At 40.1% G+C, this 21,053-nt stretch overlaps 1 protein-coding gene across 1 annotated transcript in view; it reads left to right on the top strand.

The window, feature by feature from the left end:
- LOC108930610 (butyrophilin subfamily 1 member A1-like) overlaps window positions 1-20,430 on the top strand; it is a gene marked incomplete at its 5' end in the record, with an annotated part of 64,519 nt that extends 44,089 nt beyond the window's left edge. Inside the window, 4 exons of the mRNA XM_029256086.1 lie at window positions 17,415-17,435; window positions 18,048-18,074; window positions 18,244-18,270; window positions 19,842-20,430. Of these exons, the coding sequence (XP_029111919.1) occupies window positions 17,415-17,435; window positions 18,048-18,074; window positions 18,244-18,270; window positions 19,842-20,389 (623 nt within the window). The remainder of the gene's footprint in view (window positions 1-17,414; window positions 17,436-18,047; window positions 18,075-18,243; window positions 18,271-19,841) is intronic.
- Between the last annotated feature and the right edge of the window lie 623 nt (window positions 20,431-21,053).

Below are 21,053 nucleotides of genomic sequence, written 5' to 3'. Positions count from 1 at the left end.
CCAGCAGTATTATCTTTCAATACCTTAATATTTATTATAGGAACTGCAGTCACACTGATCAAACTGTCGTTACTTTTCAGCTTTCTTTCAAATTTCACTGTTTTACTTATATCTGGCAATATTTCAATATAAGAGTTAACAGGTCCCTGTTCTCTTCCTCAGCATTTTAGAAATGAAAGTAAAAGTTGTCAAAATAACGGACCACCGAGTGACAAGAACAGCAACAGGTTGCTTCTCTGTAAATGAACTGCTGTTAAATTTCAATAATCCCACTTAGTTTATATTCGTTTAATATTGACATTAACTGTACACCCCTTAACGGATTTAACACTTCAAATCATTTTTTTTTTTTTTTTCTGGGAACTGAAATATGTACCACAGAGGACGTAGAGTAAAACACGGTAAGGAGCACAGCTGTGAGTGTGGATCACGGACATGAAACAACTGCTGTGTCCATAGTGTTTATTAACACTTTATGATATTTATAATATATATTATATTATAATTGCTTATATTTATTATATATTATATTATAATACGCAATAGGCGACAAAAAAAAAAAAAAACTGTGAGAATAAAGTGAAGTTTTGCTCTTCTGTCAGGAGATAATTATTATATAATTATTAATAGCCCGAAAAAGAGTTAACTCCAGACAGACACGAGCCATGGTACCAAACACATACTTTCTGTCCACAACCTGCAAAATGTCATGTCAGCATTTGAACCGCTTGTCCCATACAGAGTTGCGGGGAACCAAAATGGACAGTAACTATTTACACAGTGTAGTTCCCCACCTCTCTCACTAGGGGCGCCCTTTAGTAACGAGATTAGCTGATATGCTATTCAGTTATAAACCCCACAATCGTTTATGTAACTGTAATTATGCCTTTTCGGAACTCTGCTGACTAGTACTACACTGTACATGTTAACATGTTTAAGTAATTATCCAAATATATAACAAGACATTTTAACATGTATCAGTTTAACACAAAACTGATGACATCCATTGCTTTTTAATTCTGTTATAATACTGTTACATACACTAAAGTGTCCGCTGAGACTTTTGCATGTTCCAGGATTTACTTTTTCAGTCACATTTTTTTTCTGCTGTTTCCCATGATTCTGTGTTTTAGTGACTGTACAGAGTAAACTCACTGATAACTTGGAGCAACATGTGAGTTTATTATAATATTCCCTTTATGTCAAGGCCAAGTCTTATTTCCTTATGTCAACAATCAGAAGCCGTAAAGTTGTAATTCAGATTTCAGGGATTTTTTACATCTCCATTTTGTGCTTTCAAACATAGTCTGTGCCATTTTATTTATTGTACAATTGGTGCATTTTCAGGATAAATGTTTTTGATCTCTGTGTTTGAATCCTTTCGTTCAGTTTATTCAGCCATCACACACTGGACATTAATCACACACTGGGTCAGATTTAGCTGCAGAGTTTTTTTCATTTAATTTGCTGTCCAAGGCTGGCAAACAAAAAGTATCAAAACAAAATTGACACATTAAATTAACAGTTCATAGAAGTACAAGCACAGTGAGTAGCATTGCTGTCTCACAGCTCCTGGGTGGTGCAGGAGGATGTGGGTTTGATTCCTGCTCATTCTGTGTGTCATGTTCTCCCCATGTCTTTGTGGGTTTCCTCTGGCTACTCTCATTATAGATATTTTTACCACCCCTTCTAGATGTTAGGCTCAGTAAAGAATAGAGTATGAAGGAGTCACATATAAAATTTACTACATACATACACACACAACTACACACAAACTATTTAAGCAGTAGCAACAGGAACAAACAAAAGGAGAAAAGGGAGAGAGGAGGGGAAAAAGAGAAAGAGGAGACAGATGAAGAGGAGGGAGAAGACGAAGAAGGACAGGAGTGAATTAAAACGAGGAAGAAATGGTTTATAACAGAAAATAGGGAGATTGTCAGACCCCAGTGATTGTTTTTTGTGGAATCTTCTGGAGTTTTTTTAACCGACATCTTTAAAGCAGCTTTCGTTCATTTATTGATTTGAACAGCAAGTTACTTTTTCCTGTAATTCAGGGTGATTACCTTCATCTAGGGTAAAATAGCAGGAATGACACTCAATGCAAGGAAGTTCTGATGAGAAGCACCAACTCTAATTGTACACCATGCAGCAGTATGTGTACCATGGTACAGTGTACCAGTTATGAAGGTATTTCTGACAGTCCTGTCCTCCTCTTCCTAAATATTGTATGATCTTTATATGAAAGTTATCAAAATCTAACTCTCTCTCACTGAGTCAGAAGACTATGTATAGTCATATAATCTTATGTTCTTTGAAGAGATGACAGTGGTGAGATGAAAGCAGCTTGTAGTGTAGTGGCATGAGCTTCTGGGCTTGGACCCACAGTTTATAGGTTCAAGCAACCAATTCTGGTTGTAAAATCCTTGAGCAAGGGATTTACCATAATTTGCTTTTGCAAAAAATCCAGCTGCACAAATAGCAAAACAATTTGAGGTGGGGTAACACTGTAAATTGCTTTGGAGAAAAGTATCAGCTGAATAAAACAATGTGAATGTATAAAACTTTGATGACATGTATATGTTCTCATAACTGGTGGTTTCTGTACATGTTTCTTCCAGTGATGAACATCAGTTGGTCTGAATGTCTCTGTTTGATCCTCCTGCTTCTCCAACAGACCACTGTCTCCACACCGGGTACATATTTCCATGAGAAAAGAATTTCAGTCATACCATGTGTGATACTGAATAAATTCTCAGTGTGTGTGTCTCACTGTCTCCACACTGGGTACATATTTTTCCTCAGATAAAAAAAAAAAAAAAAAAACTCAATCATATTGTCTCTGGAACTGAATAAATTCTCAGTGTGTGTTTTTCTTCACAGAGAGGTTTGAGGTTCTTGGTCCAGTTCAGCCTGTAGTTGCTGTAGCCGGTGAAGATGTTGTTCTGCCCTGTTACCTCAAACCCAACATCAGTGCTGTGGACCTACATGTCGAGTGGATCAGAGTTCAGATCGATAACCCAATTGTACATCTTTACCGGGATCATGAGGACAGAAATGAGAATCAAGTTCCATCCTACAGGGGAAGGACATCACTATTCCCTGAGGAACTGAAGAAGGGAAACACATCATTAAAACTTTATGATGTCAGAAGCTCTGATGATGGGCCATATAAATGTTTTGTTCAGTCTCATGAGTGGCAGGAAGATTCCTGGATTAATCTGCATATTAAAGGTGAGAAGTTGAAATTTAATATTAAAATTAAATTATTATTTTTACAGCACAAAATAATTTAAACACTGTTTTCCTTCATTCACTTTCATGAATCTGTTACTGTTTCAAAAGACTAGTCTTGTTTCTGTAGCTGTAGGAACCCAACCAGTGATCTCCAATGAGGGATACAAAGAAGGAGGGATCAGTCTGGTGTGTGAATCTAAAGGCTGGTACCCTCAGCCTCAAGTGGTCTGGATGGACAGTGAAGGACACAGTCTCCCTGCTGGACACACAGAGACACAAAGAGATAGTATGGGTCTCTTCACCGTGAGACGACGTGTTATTGTACAGGAGACAGAGACCAACAGGTTCACCTGTCGAGTTCTACAGCAGGAGTTAAACGAAATGAAAGAGACAATAACTAACATCCCTGGTGAGTTACACATATTTAGTATAAATAAAGGGGGGGGGGGGGTAGTGGTGCGATGGCATGGTGGATTCAGCCAGTGCCTGCTGTGTAGTGGGTCTGGGGCCCAAGTCCTGCTAGGGGTTTTTTGTGACGGACTGGTGTCCCGTCTGGGGTGTGTTCCCCTCGGCCACTGCAGCCCTACTTGGGACCAGTGGCTGTTGGCAATCGCTGTGTGGATAGCATAAACAGCTCAAAGTAGACACAGCATAGCACATATTTAAATCACTGTGAATAATGAACAGGTTTCAGTATCACAGATTTTTTGTATCCTGTATCATTATATTTTTTTTGTCCTGATTTGTACCTCGATTTCTGTATGAAAGTTTTCCCACACTGATGACAGTTTCCTCAAGATTAAATCTGTGGTGCTTGTTTACTAGTTTCTCCTGGTTAAATAAAACATTAGTTCTGCAGGTTCTGCACTGATAAAATTCCTCTTTTTAATCTTTAAGTACCAAAAGGTGCAAATCTGTAATGACACACACACATTTTCTGAACCGCTTGTCCCACACGGGGTCGCGGGGAACCGGAGCCTACCCAGCAACACAGGGCGTAAGGCCAGGGGGGGAGGGGACACACCCAGGACGGGACGCCAGTCCGCCGCAAGGCACCCCAAGCGGGACTCGAACCCCAGACCCACCAGAGAGAAAGCACATGCCAGTGGTCCAACCCACTGCGCCACCACGCCCCCCCCAAATCTATAATCATTATGTGAAATTAATTATTTGTTGTATTCCAGGTGAGATGTTCCATCGTGCCCATCCCTGGAAGGTGACCTTTGCTGTGATCTTCAGTCTGTCTGCTGTTTGTATTATTGGATGCGCAGTTTTGATTCACCATTTTGTAAAACTGCGGCGAAAGAGAGGTATTTTAGCAATTGACTCTTCACACTGATAGTTTTTTAGTGTTAAAAAAGTTAAAGAAATAAAAACATTGTTAAAAATGGTATTATGTTAAAGCAATTTTTATTCATAGCTCACAGAAATCATTATAGCGTATGAATTATATTCACTGTGGGGACACTGGAGTTCTACAGGCACCTTCACACTCACTGTGTTACTTACACTTTCATTAATCACAGTCACTTGTTAGGGGGTCACTTATTTTTTTTTTTAGCAACTATGGACATTTAAGATCATGTCCAAAAAATATTTAAACATTTTATCCTACCTTGAATTCCAAGCTCCAACCAAATAGAAGTCATGTTCACAGTTTTGTTGCATAGTAACTGGTTATTGAATTGCCCTTTTTAAGGAATTTACAGTTTTCAGTCATCATTTAAATATTTTATCGCTTGTCACCAAAGCTGAAGATTGAGATAATATCATATAAAATAAAAGCTCTAAGATGTGAAACTTTCTTTTTAAACTCTTCTTTCTACAATATCTCAAAGTGTGATTAATAGAGTGTCTCTAACACTGTAGGTCATCATGGACAAAGACATGAGCTAAATATGAAATTATTTACACCATTATAGTGTCTCAAAATACGAACCTGCTGTTTCTAATGACACAAAAATATGGATACGCTCCTGTATTAAATGCACATAAATTGCAAAAATGAAGAAACAGGATAAGAGACTAATTTATTTACGAGTAAGAGAATGAAAGAAAATCAGCAGAAAATCTTAGCATTTATTCATTTGGCTTTTTTTTCCAAAGCAACATACATCTTACAGAATATACAATTTGTACATTACATTATCAGGAAGATACACTTAGATGCAGATGTCTGATTCTAAAGTACAGTATCCAGATGGGATGCCACCATGGCAAGTAGTTGGGCAGAGTCAGATGTGAGGTAAGGACAGATCCTGCGGCGAGGTGAAATGAGAGAAGTTTTGATGGCAGATGGGAAACAGCCAGAGGAGAGTAAGGAGTTGATGATCTTAGACATGATGGTGGAGAGTTGCGGGGAGACGGTCTGTAGGAGTGATGATGGGATTGGATCAAGCGAGCAGGTCGTGACTCTGTGAAATATCAGGAGGTCGGAGATTTCCGATTTGGAGAGTGGTGTGGTAGGAAGAAAAAGACTCAGGACGATCAGACACTCAGATTGCAGAAAAGTTCATTTATTCATGTCCAGGTGGGTGAGCCTCAGCAGTAAGCAAGCAGATATTTATACACATTCTAGGGTGGTTCTTCACAAGCATGGGTGAAATACATGTTTTGTTTCACCATCCCAAACAGCTCAAGGTGCCCCCCAATCTCCCGTCCTTTCATGAAAACACTCCCAACTGTCGCCAGTGTCATCACTCTCAATACGCACAGTCTCATGGGAACTACGTAATTCTGTATTCTTCCCCATATCTTATGGGAACAAGCTGGCAGCAGACTGCTGCCTGGAATGTGGCGCTTTCTTGCATAGGCAGTTTCACTAGTTAAACATTGTAATACATAAGCATATAGACATAGCAAAGCTGTAGAATCAAATTTTCATTCCACAGTGGCTTGAATTTGCAGAGCATGACTTCGCAGGGAGGTCCAGTACAAACCGGGTAGGATAATGCTGAGAACTTGTCTGTGATCACATTGACTTTGTCTCTGAAAAACAAAGCAAAGTCATCAGCAGTGAGAGAAGAAGGAGGAAGGGGTGGCAGAGGAAACAGTAGGGAAGAGAAAGTGGCAAAGAGTCTGTGTGGTTCTTTTAGTTGCAGACTGTACTTTGATGTGGAAGAAATGGTGTGATGGTAATTTTTTATTCACACTGATCTTCTTACATCTACAGGACTGATCACCAGACGCCTGTGTAAGTAATATTAGTGTTTCTGCATTTTAGTGAGTGTCTGTGTGTGAGTGTTTATGCAAATATGAGATTATGACAGCAAAACACACCTTTAAAAAGCAAAATGTACCGTTATTGGTACCGTTAGTAGAACAGATATGGTTCTACTGTACCTGCAAAAACTAACTACTTATGGTTATGATTTTAACTTTGAACCTAAAATCACCATGATCAGTTTTGTGAATGCATGTGTTACACACTGTACCTGTACATGTAAGTGAAACTGATTTTCTATTTTATATTTCATCTTTCTGGTTTTTCTTATTTAAGTATGAAGAAAGTCATATAAAATTCATGATTTCAATGGATTGACATAATTTTTCTTATTTCATGTTCCATGTCCAGCTATAGAAAACATGTTTGTGAGAGCTGGTAAGTAGAGCAGATCTGAATTGATCACACAGAAGTGAGTTTGGTTCTTCTTATACTCTATGTGACACTGTGTGAGACTCTGTCCTGTAAGAATGGACACGAAAGACACTGAGACAAGTCCAGACTGACTGCAGTATCTGCTGTGCCACTAATTCCATGTGTCTCATTTTTATTTCTCTCTCTACAGAACTTGTAAAGGCACGAAGATACGCAGGTGAGTTTCTTCTGCTTCTTCTCCCCATTGCAGCTCTTCTCTGTAGGAGACACAATAATGACTGATTGGCTGCATTGAATCTGGACTCTCATTTGTCACATGATTGACTGACAGACACAGGATATGAGCACATTTATTGACCTTCCTTTCCACAAAACATATGAGTGATGAGAACAAGTGACTGTTTCTCACAAGAGTTCGGTTCAATCCACATTGAGCTCCTGGTGAGAAGGAGATGTTACAGCTACGAGTGAAAGACAAACAGAAACTGAACTCAGTCTTTATGTATCCGGTGCTGTTTGTTGGTCCTTTTGCTCTCATTGTTTCCTCCTCAACATTATAGAACCAAATAAAATCAAATGCACTAAAAAGTGCATAAATATAAAAATGTTCTAGAAGGTTCATCTAGCAAAGACACACTTCACCACAGAAACATTTTCCACAGAAAAGTTTCAATGTTTTCCACACACTGATCTTCCCCTCTTACTGTGAGCAAAAGAAAAATATATTTTAAGGACACAAAGTGTCAAATGTGACTCCACAACCTTTGCATCTTGGACCAGTTTATTTATACAGCGTTTGAAGGAGAAACAGGTGTATTGAGAGCAGGTCGGTGTGACTAGAGTAGATTATATAATTCCATCATTTTGTACTTAATTTTGTTCTAGTTTTGACTGAATTTAATGAATTTTATTGTGTTCCTTAATATTTATTAAGTCAAAACAACTTTTAAAACAAATACTCTTACACTACTTTCTCAAACATAAAATATTATTACAATATCTTACAAAACATTCAAAACACCTGTTACCAGAATTAATATTAATACACATACACACACACACACCACCCTCTGCTGCCGTAATAATATAACGTTTCGATCCATTTATTTTCTAAACTGCTCAGTGCTTCTAGGGTCGAGGTGACAATAGGAAGAGCAATATAACGTTTATGTATAACGTTTAAAAAGTGTTATTTTTTATCGCATTTTGAAATGTAATAACTGACCATCTCTCTGTCCTCCACAGCTGATGTGACTCTGGACCCTGATACAGCACATCCTGAACTCATCCTGTCTGAGGACAGGAAACAAGCAAGCTTTGCAGACACATGGCAGGATCTCCCTGACAGCTCAAAGAGGTTTAAATACCGGAGTGTCCTGGGAAAAGAGGGATTTTCTTCAGGGAAACATTACTGGGAGGTGCAGGTTGGGGACAAGACTGACTGGACTTTAGGAGTGGTCAGAGAGTCCATCAATAGGATGGGGTATTTTAAACTGAATCCTAATGGTGGTCTCTGGGCTATCAGTCTGTGGAATAGTAATGATTACAAGGCTTTCACTGACCCCCCTGTGTCCCTCCCCCTGAGTGTGAAGCCCCAGAAGGTGGGGGTGTTTGTGGACTATGAGGAGGGTCAGGTCTCCTTTTACAGTGTGGAGGACATGTCTCATATCTACATTTTCACTGGATATAAATTCACTGAGAAACTCTATCCATATTTCTGGCTAGGTTTTCGGAAGTCAGCCCCACTGACCATATCTCCTGTGAGTCACACAGAGTGAAGAAACTGATTTTAGCTTTCAATGTTCAGGTCATTGTGCTATATTCTGATTTAATTTCCCATCTCACCCTCATTCAGGGTTTGTAATTTCTCCATCTTAACATGTCTTTTGTACATTGTGATCCTTTTAAATAAATGTTGTTGAACAGTAATTATGTTTTAAAGTTACTTCATGGGGAAGCAAACAGAATTATGTCATGCAAAATTCTATCATTCTCAAAATGATCTCAGCATGAAAATGAATGGGGATCTTCAATATATTTGTTTACATGTATCCATTTATCAGACGTTTTTCTCCAATGCAATGTACACCTCACAGAAAATACAATGTGTTCATTACATCAGCAGAAAGAGACAGATGCAGGTGTGTGATTCCTAAGTGCAGTTACTTTCCACACATTGCTAAAATTTAAAGTATAGCATCCATCCATCCATCCATCCATCCATCTTCCTCCGCTTATCCGGGTCGCAGGGGCAATAGTCCAAGCAGAGCCCCCCAGACTTACCTCTCCCTGCACACCTCCTCCAGCTCCTCTGGGTGAACCCCAAGGCATTCCCAGGCCAGCTGGGAGACGTAGTCTCTCCAGCGTGTCCTGGGTCTGTCCCGAGGCCTCCTCCCAGTGGGACGTGCCTGGAACACCTCACCAGTTGAAAAAACAGGACACCACCCAGGCTAATTTCAATAACATCCTCCAATTGGCAGGTGATTATTGGGTCGTTAACAGACCCCAGTCATGTGAGTCTCAAATGGGCTCCACCCATAGATGTTTCAAGTTTAAAACCAAAACTCCCCACCAGTCTTTTTAGAACTAAAGAAGCCACTTGGAGGATTGGTGAAATGTATTCAAGAAAATTCATGCAAGTCCAGTTGCCTTGGTTTTTTTAGATATTATAATAGGTGTGTGTGTGTGCGCATGCGTGTGTATCAGCCATGCAGTCTCCTATCTGGAATGCTGTAGCTTTATGAAGGGATCAGTGATAATGATTGTGGCAAAATAACACACCTTTTCACGCTGATTTCAGTGCAATAACAACAAATGTCAGTTAAAAAAATATTAAAAAAGAAAGAAAAATCTTTAAATATTTGCTCCTATTTGGTCTCAGTGACACATTTTTTAAGTTGATGTAGCTGCCTTACATCCAATATCAACAAGTAAACAAAGGGCACAACCTGGACAGGATGCTAGTCAGTTGCAAGGCATCCCAAGCAGAACTCGATCCCCAGACCCACCGGAGAGCAGGCCCTGCGATGCAATAGGAGGTGCTGCTGGTCTAGAACTGAATAAAGCCACCTGTAAGGAGCTGCTGGGGGAGGACACAGTGGATTCCATGGACATGTCAACCCTAATTCAGAGGTGGGCAGACTCTGCAGTGCTAAACGCAAATAATTCACCAAACTCCTCAGTTGTCGCTTCAGTCTGAAAAACTTGTGTGTTGGACTCTTTCTCCACAATATCCTTTGTTAAACAGGCAATGTGCTCATCAGATACTTGAACAACATGTAAATCTAAATCAACCAATTCTATTTTGACTGTGGCCTCAGTGGACAGTTCACCTTTAACACTGCAGAGTCTATGCACCTCTGACTTTGGGTTGACATGTCCATCAAGTCCACTGTGTCCCCTTGTATCTGAAGGATCCAAACCTTGACAGGGAGGGTATTAGTTCACATGGAAAGCACCGTGAGGATGCTGTAGGTTCCCTGGTGAAGAAAGAGTCCGTGGTGGAGTTTCATCAGACTGGCATTGAACTGAGGAATGGATTCCACAACGACACGGTTCCAGAAACAGTTTACGGTGATGGTCCAAATGCCTAGGACAGTAAAAACTGTAGCTGCAAGATGCCAAAGTGCCTGGAGAAGCCCATGTGAATGGTGCAGATTACGAGGTGGAGAATGAGTCCAAAAGAAAGTGTCACTAAGAAGAAATGAGGAATGTGATAATGCAGTTGCTGAAAGATGTTAAGAAGAAGCAGAAAATCCCTCGCAAAGATGTCAGCAAAGACCACGTCTGTGTGGAGTTTGCATGTTCTCTCCATGTCAGTGTCGGTTTCTTCCGGGTGCTCCGGTTTCCTCCCTCAGTCCAAAAGACATGCTTTTCAGGTTCCCCCGTTGTGTTTGACTGACAGAGAGAGTGTGTTTCACTGATATATGGACGAGTGACCCATTGTAAGTAGTGTATCTAGCAGTGTGAGTCACCTTGGTGAATAAGGTGTGTGGGCTAGTAACACTACAGTATCCATTGGAAGTCACTTTGAAGAAAAGCATCTGTGAATAAATGTAAATGTACAAGATCATCAGTACCCCACCCCCTCCTTACAGGACATCATGCCTGCTGTGCCTGCAAAGTCTCCAAAATTGCTGGCGACCCCATACACGATCTCTTAAGCCTCCTGCCATCTGGTACAAGATACAGGAGCATATGAGCTGGCTCTACCAGACTGTGCAACAGCTTTTTCCCTCAAGCTGTCAGGATCCTGAACTCTCTGTACCACCCTTAACCACCTATTACATACCAGAATCCTGAACTCTGACCACCAGAACCAACCCCACTCCCCCATCCAGAAGGACACCAGCCACTTTCATACGGTCTGCAGAGATTGTCCTCTCAGGTCCCTGACAATCTCTGCTGAAACCTCACTTAAATTGGTGTCCCTCCCAAATATAGATGGTGTATTTCTTTTATAAATTCCACATCAACCTAATGAGGTCACACTAATGCTCTTCTCCAAACAAGTACTGCACAAAAAACTCACTTTTTTTGCATTACCACTTTTCACTCTGTTTACATTTCTGTTTACTGAACTGACCACACCATTGCACTTTATTCCAGTGTTTTTAGTTTAGTAGTTAGTTATTGTGAACTGTACTGTAGTAGTAATAGTGTATTGTAGCATCCCTCCATAGAGCTACTAGAAACAGGCTCAACAGACAGGGTAAAAGGAACGTGCTCTTTATTGAAAGTGTACATGTTCCCAACAGCAGTCTTAACAAAGACGCTTAAGACAGTACAAGATCCAGAACACCTCAAAATCCCCCTGGGTCACTCCCAGCCCCCCTGCTGCACCCTATGGTTAAGGGGTTCCCCCCGGGACTCCCCAGAATCCCACTCTCAAACACTGAACATAAATAGAACAACAACCAATCAGAAACCACACACAACTATGTACACACACATAAACACTAATGCCAACTATTTACATTTACTCCCCTCAGTGATGTTACAGTATGTTGTATAGTGTATGTTGTCCCCTATGTCACACCATGGTCCAGGAAAAATGCCATTTCACTACAATGTATATTCTAAACATATTGTGGAAGTGACAGTAAAGTTGGTTTTGAGATCTTGCTGTTTAAAGCCTCATTAGTTTTTTGAATATGACATTTTAAATGGGCTGGTGGAAAAACTATGGTTATAGTGTCATGGTGTCACCCTGGCGCGGTTGCGTCGGACCCAACTACGAAGCACAGGAAGCTTGGTCATGGGGCGGTTCAGTAGACATTGTTAGAAAACAGGCAAAGGGTCACCGATATGCAAACAGAAGCCAAAGGGGCAAATATGAGAATCGTAATCCAAGAGGCAGGCGAGTGATCGAGGCAAACCAAGGGGTCAGAGGCGAGGGGCGAGGAGCGAGGAGCAAGGAGGCTGAACAAGGTTCTCCGCCTGCGTGTGCTTTGGGGTGTCTTTTTATGCGATTGCTCTCTGAGTGAAAAATGTCACTCAATGGAAATAGATAGATAGATAGATATACTTTATTGATCCCACAAGGGAAATTATGTTACAGCACCAAAATACAAGTCTGAAAATACTTGCAATATAAAAAATATAAAAACAAGTGGAAGAATACAAGATAAAAATATGTACAATTACATATACAGTTCGAGGAATAATACACACACACACATTTTCTGAACTGCTTGTCCCATACAGGGTCACGGGGAACCAGAGCCTACCTGGTAACACAGTGCGTAAGGCCGGAGGGGGAGGGGGACACACCCAGGACGGGACGCCAGTCCGTTGCAACGCACCCCAAGCGGGACTCGAACTCCAGACCCACTGGAGAGGAGGACCCGGTACAACCCACTGCGCCACTGCGCCACCGCGCCCCCCCTTGAGGAATAATAAATAAGTATATTTAAATAAATAAATCAAAACAGTATGTAGTGCAACAGTATATAGTGTAAGTTGTGCAGAATGGTAATATCATCATTATGAAGTAGTAACAAAATGAACTAACAATAGTGCTGAATAGTTCATCTGTCACACAGAGGTGAGCTGTTGTACAGTGTTATTGCAAACGGTAGGAATGATTTTCTGAACCGTTCTTTACGACAGCGGAGCTGAATGAGTCTATTAGAGAATGAGCTTCGCTGTCTCTGCAGTGTGCTGTGAACTGGGTGGGATGGAATGCCCATGATGGAGAACAGTTTGGTCAAACTCTAAATACATGAAGAACCCTACAGGGTTTGCTGCATTCTCTGAACTTTCCTCAGACAATATTACCAAAGATGCCAACATTTGACAGTAACATTGGATTAAATATGAAGTTTATAGGTAGTGAGCTGCACCTCACTGAATGTTGTATAATGTAGAAATCTTAATGATATTCCATTGCTAAAGTTGATATTGATATTCTGGTTGGAAAGTACACTAAACTGGTTGACTAATTTGTGAACAGTTAGGAAGTTACACAACAGAAGAGCAAAATATACTGTAACTAGCTTTTTTAGAGTGGGTGTGGAGTTCATTCACACCCACAGTGACATGCATTGGTAGACTAAGATAACATGTGTGAAGTGTAGATTAATATGTGGGCAGTTTAATTTTTGGATTATATTCAGTTTTAGGTTATACTATTCATATTTAGTATAAAACCTAGGAAAATGGGTGCACACTGTTCAAAACTTACATTCAATACTAAATTACAGTAAGAGGCAAGAAACTCAGAATTAATAGTAAAGCATTTGTTTTAACATTATCATAGGTGAACATTTTTCATAACACTGGTACACCCAGGTACCGCATTTTTAGTAAAATAAATAAATTCACCAAAATGCAACAGTTTACCTCAGAAATGGTGTGCTGCAATTACTGACCTTCATGCTCAGTAATTTAGGAGGTATCTGCAATTAGCATATTGATCAACATAACAATTAATATTAACATAAATTTCCAAATATTCTGCAATTTAGCTTTAAAATTAGATATTAAGTTGCTTCAGTACACATAAGTTTCATTTGTAAACAAATATTTTTTTTAGAATTTAACAGATGCCATATAATCTCTATAGAGAGTACAGTGGTGTAGTGGGTTTGGCCAGGTCCTGCTTTCTGGTGGGTCTGAGGTTTGAATCCCACTTGGGGTGCCTTGCAACTGACTGCCATCCCATCCTGGGTGTGTCCCCTCCCCCCTGTGTTGCTAGGTTAGGCTCCAGTTCACCACAACCCAGCTTGGGACAAGCAGTTTCACACTGTGTGTGTGTGTGTGTGTGTGTGTGTGTGTGTGTGTGTGTGTGTGTGTGTGCGTGAGAGAGAGAGAGCTCTTATCTTCCTCAAGTCTATTGCAAGGCACCCCCAGCAGGACTCAAACCCAAGACCCACTGGAAAGCAGGACCCGGTCCAACCCACTGCACCACTGCGCCACCACACCTCCTGGTTTGTTTCTCAGTGTTACTTAATTTTAATTACACTTCTAAAATTAATATTCACTTAATTTTTCCATGAATAAATTTACATCGCTTAACACAGTTAAAAACAGCTTTTATACTTCAAATCTCTTTGTGTTTTCTGGGAACTGAAATATGCACCACAGAGGTGGAGTAAAACACGGTAAGGAGCGCAGCTGTGGGTTATTTTTATATGAGTGGCTGATGTATATTATTTATTATTACGTTCTGTCCACAACGTGCTATATATGTTCTCATGACTGGTGGTTATTGTACACATGTTTCTTCCAGTCATGAAGATCAGTTGGTCTGAGTGTCTCTGTTTGATCCTCCTGCTTCTCCAACAGACCACTGTCTCCACATTGGGTACGCATTTTATCTCAGATTAAAAAAAAAAAAAATAATAATGAGAAAACTCACATTGTCTCTGAAACTCAGTTAATTCTCAGTATTGTTCTTCACAGAGAGGTTTGAGGTTCTTGGTCCAGCTGATCCTGTAGTTGCTGTAGCTGGTGAAGATGTTGTTCTGCCCTGTTACCTCAAACCCAACATCAGTGCTGTGGACCTGAGTGTTGAGTGGTTCAGAGTTCAGACCGGTAACCCACTTGTACATCTTTATCGGGATCATGAGGACAGAAATGAGAATCAAGTTCCATCCTACAGGGGAAGGACATCACTATTCCCTGAGGAACTGAAGAAGGGAAACACCTCATTAAAACTCTATGATGTCAGAAGCTCTGATGATGGGCCATATAAATGTTTTGTTCATTCTGATGAGTGGTTTGAAGGGTCTTCCATTTATCTGAATATTCAAGGTAAGAATTTTGACACTATATTCAGATTATTATTTTTTTGCAGGAGTAAAATTTATCCATTCATGTATTTCCAAGGAATGAATACTGTTTTCCGGATGAAGTTTCATGAATCTACAAAAGTTATTTCTCAAGCTGTTTTTAAAGCAGTTTTTATTTAGTGTTTCATAAGACAAGTCCTGTAGCTGTAGGAACCCAACCAGTGATCTCCAATGAGGGATACAAAGAAGGAGGGATCAGTCTGGTGTGTGAATCTAAAGGCTGGTACCCTCAGCCTCAAGTGGTCTGGATGGACAGTGAAGGACACAGTCTCCCTGCTGGACACACAGAGACACACACAGACAGTATGGACCTCTTCACCGTGAGACGACGTGTTATTGTACAAGAGACAGAGACCAACAGGTTCACCTGTCGAGTTCTACAAGAGGACTTAAATGAAATAAAAGAGACAATAACCAACATCCCTGGTGAGTTACACATATTTAGTATAAACAGCTCAATGGAGACACTTTGTGTAACACGTTTAAGTTGCTATAAATAATGAACCGGTTCCAGTATCACAACTTTCTTTGTATTTTTGTGATTTGCACCTGAATCCGTCTCTGTGAAAGTGTTTCCACACTCACTGTAGTTTTCTAAAGACAAAAACTCGAGGTACTTTGTTTACTAGTTTCTTCAAGTTAAATAAAACATTCGGACTGCAAATTCTGCACTGGTAAAACTGCTTATTTTAATCTTTAATTACCAAAAGGTGCAAATCTGTAATCGTTATGTGAAATTAATTATTTGTTGTATTCCAGGTGAGATGTTCCATCGTGCCCATCCCTGGAAGGTGACCTTTGCTGTGGTCTTCATTCTGGCTGCTGTTTGCATTATTGGATGCTCAGTTTTGAGTCACCGTTTTGCAAAACTGCGGAGAAAGAGAGGTATTTCCCTTAAATTATTGTTTACATTTCTGTTTTTCAGAGATAAAAAGTTATAGTTGAAAAACGGTATTATGTGAAAGTAATTTTTATTCATAGCTCACAGCAATCATTATAGTCTATGAGTTATATTCACTGTGGGAACACTGGAGTTCTACAGGTACCTTCACACTCACCATCTTACTCACACTATGACTTACAAGAGTCACTTGCTAAAAAGGTTATTTATTATTTGCAACTACAGACATTTTAGAACATGTTCAAAAAGTTTTTTAGACACTATTCTGACCTTGAATTCTAAGCTCCAGGCAAATTGAGGCTGTGTTCATAATTTTGTTGCGTAATTGCTGAATTGCACTTTTTAAGGATTTTACAATATTCACTCATAATTCAAATAATTCATCACTTGTCACCAAAGCTGAAGAAGGAAATAATATGATAAAATGTTAAAACTCACATGGACATATTCATACGCAGTGTGTGACTGTTGTGTTTTGTGAGACTGACCTCATGACAAAATTTCATTGATCTCTGTTTTCACTGAATAATTACAATATTTACTCTTACATCTACAGCTGAGCTCAAAAAAAATAATACAGTTGTATGAAAGTGATGCAATGTCACTTCTTTAAGACACACACTATCTGAGCTGCTTGTCCCATACGGGGTCGCGGGGAGCCAGAGACTAACCCGGCAACACAGGGCATAAGGGGACACACCCAGAACGGGACGCCAGTCCATCACAAAGCACCCCAAGCAAGACTCGAACCTCAGACCCACTGGAGAGCAGGACCTGGTCCAACCCACTGCGCCACTGCACCACCGCACCACCACACCACCATCCCCCCCCAAGACATATATTAAAAAAGAAATTAATAACAAACACTTCAGATGTTTAACATTCCCTGTATCACTTACTATGATGACAAGGTTTCTTTCTGATGATCCTGTTAGCTGAAATTCCCCTTTTACTGTCTTATATAAACCATAACGATATAAGAACAGTCAACATTCTTTAATGTTACGTATCTATGTCATGGTACACATTTTAACGTAATACCACAGTTTTCATGTCTGAAACTATTTATATTCAAACTCTTCTTTACAGATCACCTCAAAGTGTGGTTAATATAGAGTCTCTAACACTTGAGGTCATCTTGGACAAAGACATGAGCTAAATATGAAATATTTTACACCACTATAGTGTCTCAAAATAGGAACCTGCCGTATAGAATGACACAGAAATATAAATATGCCGCTATATAAATGCACATACAAGGCAAATAGGAAGAAACAGGATAAGGGACTAATTTATTTATGAGTGACAGAATGACAGAGAATCATAAGATCCACTGCACTACATCTCTGATGGTGATCTTTTATTCACACTGTTCTTGCATCTGCAGGACTGATCACCAGACAACTGAGTAAGTAATATTTGTGTTCTGGTTCTGGAAAATAATTGCTTCTCTTTCAATTGTTGTTGGACACGAGGAAGGAGCTTCTCAGAGTCCTGATGTCATGGAAAAGACAATATTGGACTAAGAGTAAAACAGTTCAGTGTTCTTTCAGGACACAACAGATTAACAACGAGGTTCAAAAATATAAATATGACTGTAATGGCAAATGGTTCATGTTTATATATTTCAGCAGTCCATGAAACAGGCATAACGTCACAATTAATAATATAAAACAAAACATAACACTGCAATACTATTCAGTTTGCTAAGTAGATCAAGGTTAACAGTCCAGAAAACTACTTGTGGTTATGATTTGAACTTTAAAAATAAAATAAACATCAGCATTTGTACACGTATGTGTTAGACATTATACCTTAACATGTAAGTCTTACATCAACAGGTGGACTGTGTAACACATACTATCATATATATATGTTAAATTATTTATATATATTTCATGTTATTACTTATCTTTCATGCTAGTGTTTTTTTTTTTTTTTTTGAAGTATGAAGAAAGTCATAAAATTCCTGATTTCAGTGGACTAATATAATTTTTCTATCTGTATGTTCCATGTCCAGCTCTAGTAAACAGGTTTGCGAGTGCTGGTAAGTACAGCGGATCTGAATTGATCCCACAGAAGTGAGTTTGGTTCTTCTGTATGAGACTCTGTCCTGTAAGAATGGACACGAAAGACACTGAGACAAGTCCAGACTGACTGCAGGATCTGCTGTGCCACTAATTCCATGTGTCTCATTTTTATTTCTCTCTCTACAGAACTTCTGAAGGCACAAAGATACGCAGGTGAGTTTCTTCTGCTTCTTCTCCCCATTGCAGCTCTTCTCTGTAGGAGACACAATAATGACTGATTGGCTGCATTGAATCTGGACTCTCATTTGTCACATGATTGACTGACAGACACAGGATATGAGCACATTTATTGACCTTCCTTTCCACAAAACATATGAGTGATGAGAACAAGTGACTGTTTCTCACAAGAGTTCACTTCAATCCACACTGAGCTCCTGGTGAGAAGGAGATGTTAGAGCTACGAGTGAAAGACAAACAGAAACGGAACTCAGTCTTTATGTATCCGGTGCTGTTTGTTGGTCCTTCTGTTCTCATTTTTTCCTTCTCAACATTATAAATCCAAATGAAATCAAATGCACTAAAAAGTCCATAAATATAAAAATATTCTAGAAGGTTCCTTTAGCAAGCATACACTTCACCACAAAGACATTTTCCACAGAAAAGTTTCAATGTTTTCTATACACTGATCTTCCCCTCTTACTGTGAGCAAAAGAAAAAATATACTTTAAGGGCGGAAAGTGTCAAAGCATCTTGGACCAGTTTATTTACAGTATTTGAAGGAGAAACAGGTGTGTTGAGAGCAGGTCAGTGTGAACAGAGCAAATTACACACACACACACACACACACACACACACACACCGTCTGAAACGACTTGTCCCAAGCAGGGTCATGGCGAACCGGAGCCTAACCCAGCAATGCAGGGTGCAAGGCTGAGGGGGGGGGAGGGGACAAACCCAGGATGGGATGCCAGTCTGTTGCAAGGCACCCCGCAGGACCCAGCCAAGCCCACTGCACCACCACAGGCCCCTACAGTTTAAAGAATTCTAACATTTTTAACTTAATTTAATTAAAATTAATGTGTCCATTAAACATATTATTATATTATATATATTACTATAATTTCTACAAAAGATCCAAAAAACCTGTTAAATCAGAATTATTATTTTTTACTATTAATACCTAAAAGTTCATTCATTATTGCTAACCACTTGTTCTGATCACTGTCACACACACGCGTACACACACACTGTCTGCTACGCCTCTGACCGCGTGCCCAACAACCGCATCTGCATCCAGTTCAGGGCACAGGGTATAAAGAGGCTGCCCGGATGTTCCAGACTGAGCAACCTCATCTGAGAAACTGCAGCGCTTTGGGATTGCTTTCGATTCCCTGCCCTGTTGACAATCCTGCTCCCCCATCTCCTGTCCCGGTGTTCTCTTTACGCAATTACTTGACCTTTGCTTTCAGCCTCCTGACTCTGGCTTCTGTGTGCTCCAACGAAGATCCAAGAACTCTTGCCTGTCCCCGATTATTGTCTCGTTTGCCCCATTATAATAAAAATGCACCTGCATTTGAGTCCATCGGCTGGATTCTTGTGTGCAAGCATGACACACACACACACACACACACACACACACACACACACACACACACACACACACACACACACACACACACACGCACATATGGGGCCCCCTGCTGCCATAATAACAAATTATTACATGTTGTAGATTTTGCAACATTGTGAAACATAATAACTGACCACCTCTCTGTCCTCAACAGTTGATGTGACTCTGGACTCTGATACAGCACATCCTCAACTCGTCCTGTCTGAGAACAGGAAACAAGTGAGGAATGGAGACACAAAGCAGGATCTCCCTGACAACCCAGAGAGGTTTAATTGGTGTCCCTGTGTCCTGGGGAATGAGGGAGTTTCTTCAGGGAGACGTTACTGGGAGGTGCAGGTTGGGGACAAGACTGACTGGGTTTTAGGAGTGGCCAGAGAGTCCATCAACAGGAAGGGAAAAATTAAACTGAGTCCTAATAATGGTTACTGGACTATCTGGCTGAGGGATAGAAAGGAGTATAAGGCTCTTGCTGATTCCTATGTGTCCATCAACCTGAGTGTGAAGCCCCAGAAGGTGGGTGTGTATGTGCACTATGAGGAGGGTCAGGTCTCCTTTTACAGTGTGGAGGACAAGTCTCATATCTACACTTTCACTGGATATAAATTCACTGAGAAACTCTTTCCATTCCTCTGCTCAGGCTTCTCGTACTGCAGTGAGAACTCAGCCCCACTGATAATATCTCTTGTCAGTGACACAGACTGATGACATTGATTTTAGCTTTTAATGTTCAAATCATGATGTCATATTCTGATTTAATTTTCCATCTCAGGGTTTTTAATTTCTCCATCTAAACATTTCTTTTGTACATTGTGATACTTTTAAATAAATATTGCTCAACAGTAATTATGTGTTTTAAAATTACTTCACTTGGAATCAAACAGAATCATTTCATGCAAAATTCAGTAACTTTCAAACTGATCTTACATTTCTGTTTTTCCTTCTGCAATTGTTCACACACAGCTTTCAAAAGGTTTTACAGGATTTTTACCTTGCTGTCACACTGAATCCAGAGTGATTTCATGACACTCTCTCAACTACTCATAACACACAGCAAAAGACCAGCGTTTTTTCATTCTGTTTCACAAAGGCTGATTGATCACAAACATGTTTAGTATCACAAGTGTCCTCTTGAGGTTCCATACTGTTTCAGTTACAATACTTCAGTTGTTCTTTATTTAATTTATTTATTCAGTAGCAAGGGGGTGCAGTGGCACAGTGTGTGTGAGACCAGTTCCTGCTCTCCAGTGGGTCTGGGGTTCAAGTCCTGCTTGGGGTGACTTGTGATGGACTGGTGTCCTGTCCCAGGTGTGTCCCCTCCCCTCCAGCCTTATGCCCTGTGCTGTGTTGATTTTTTTTCCGGGCAAAC

The sequence above is a fragment of the Scleropages formosus genome, chromosome 11 (genome assembly GCF_900964775.1).
Source record: "Scleropages formosus chromosome 11, fSclFor1.1, whole genome shotgun sequence".
NCBI lineage: Eukaryota > Metazoa > Chordata > Actinopteri > Osteoglossiformes > Osteoglossidae > Scleropages > Scleropages formosus.
The sequence above is the reverse complement of the archived record's forward strand: the minus strand, read 5'-3'. Positions and strand labels throughout refer to the sequence as shown.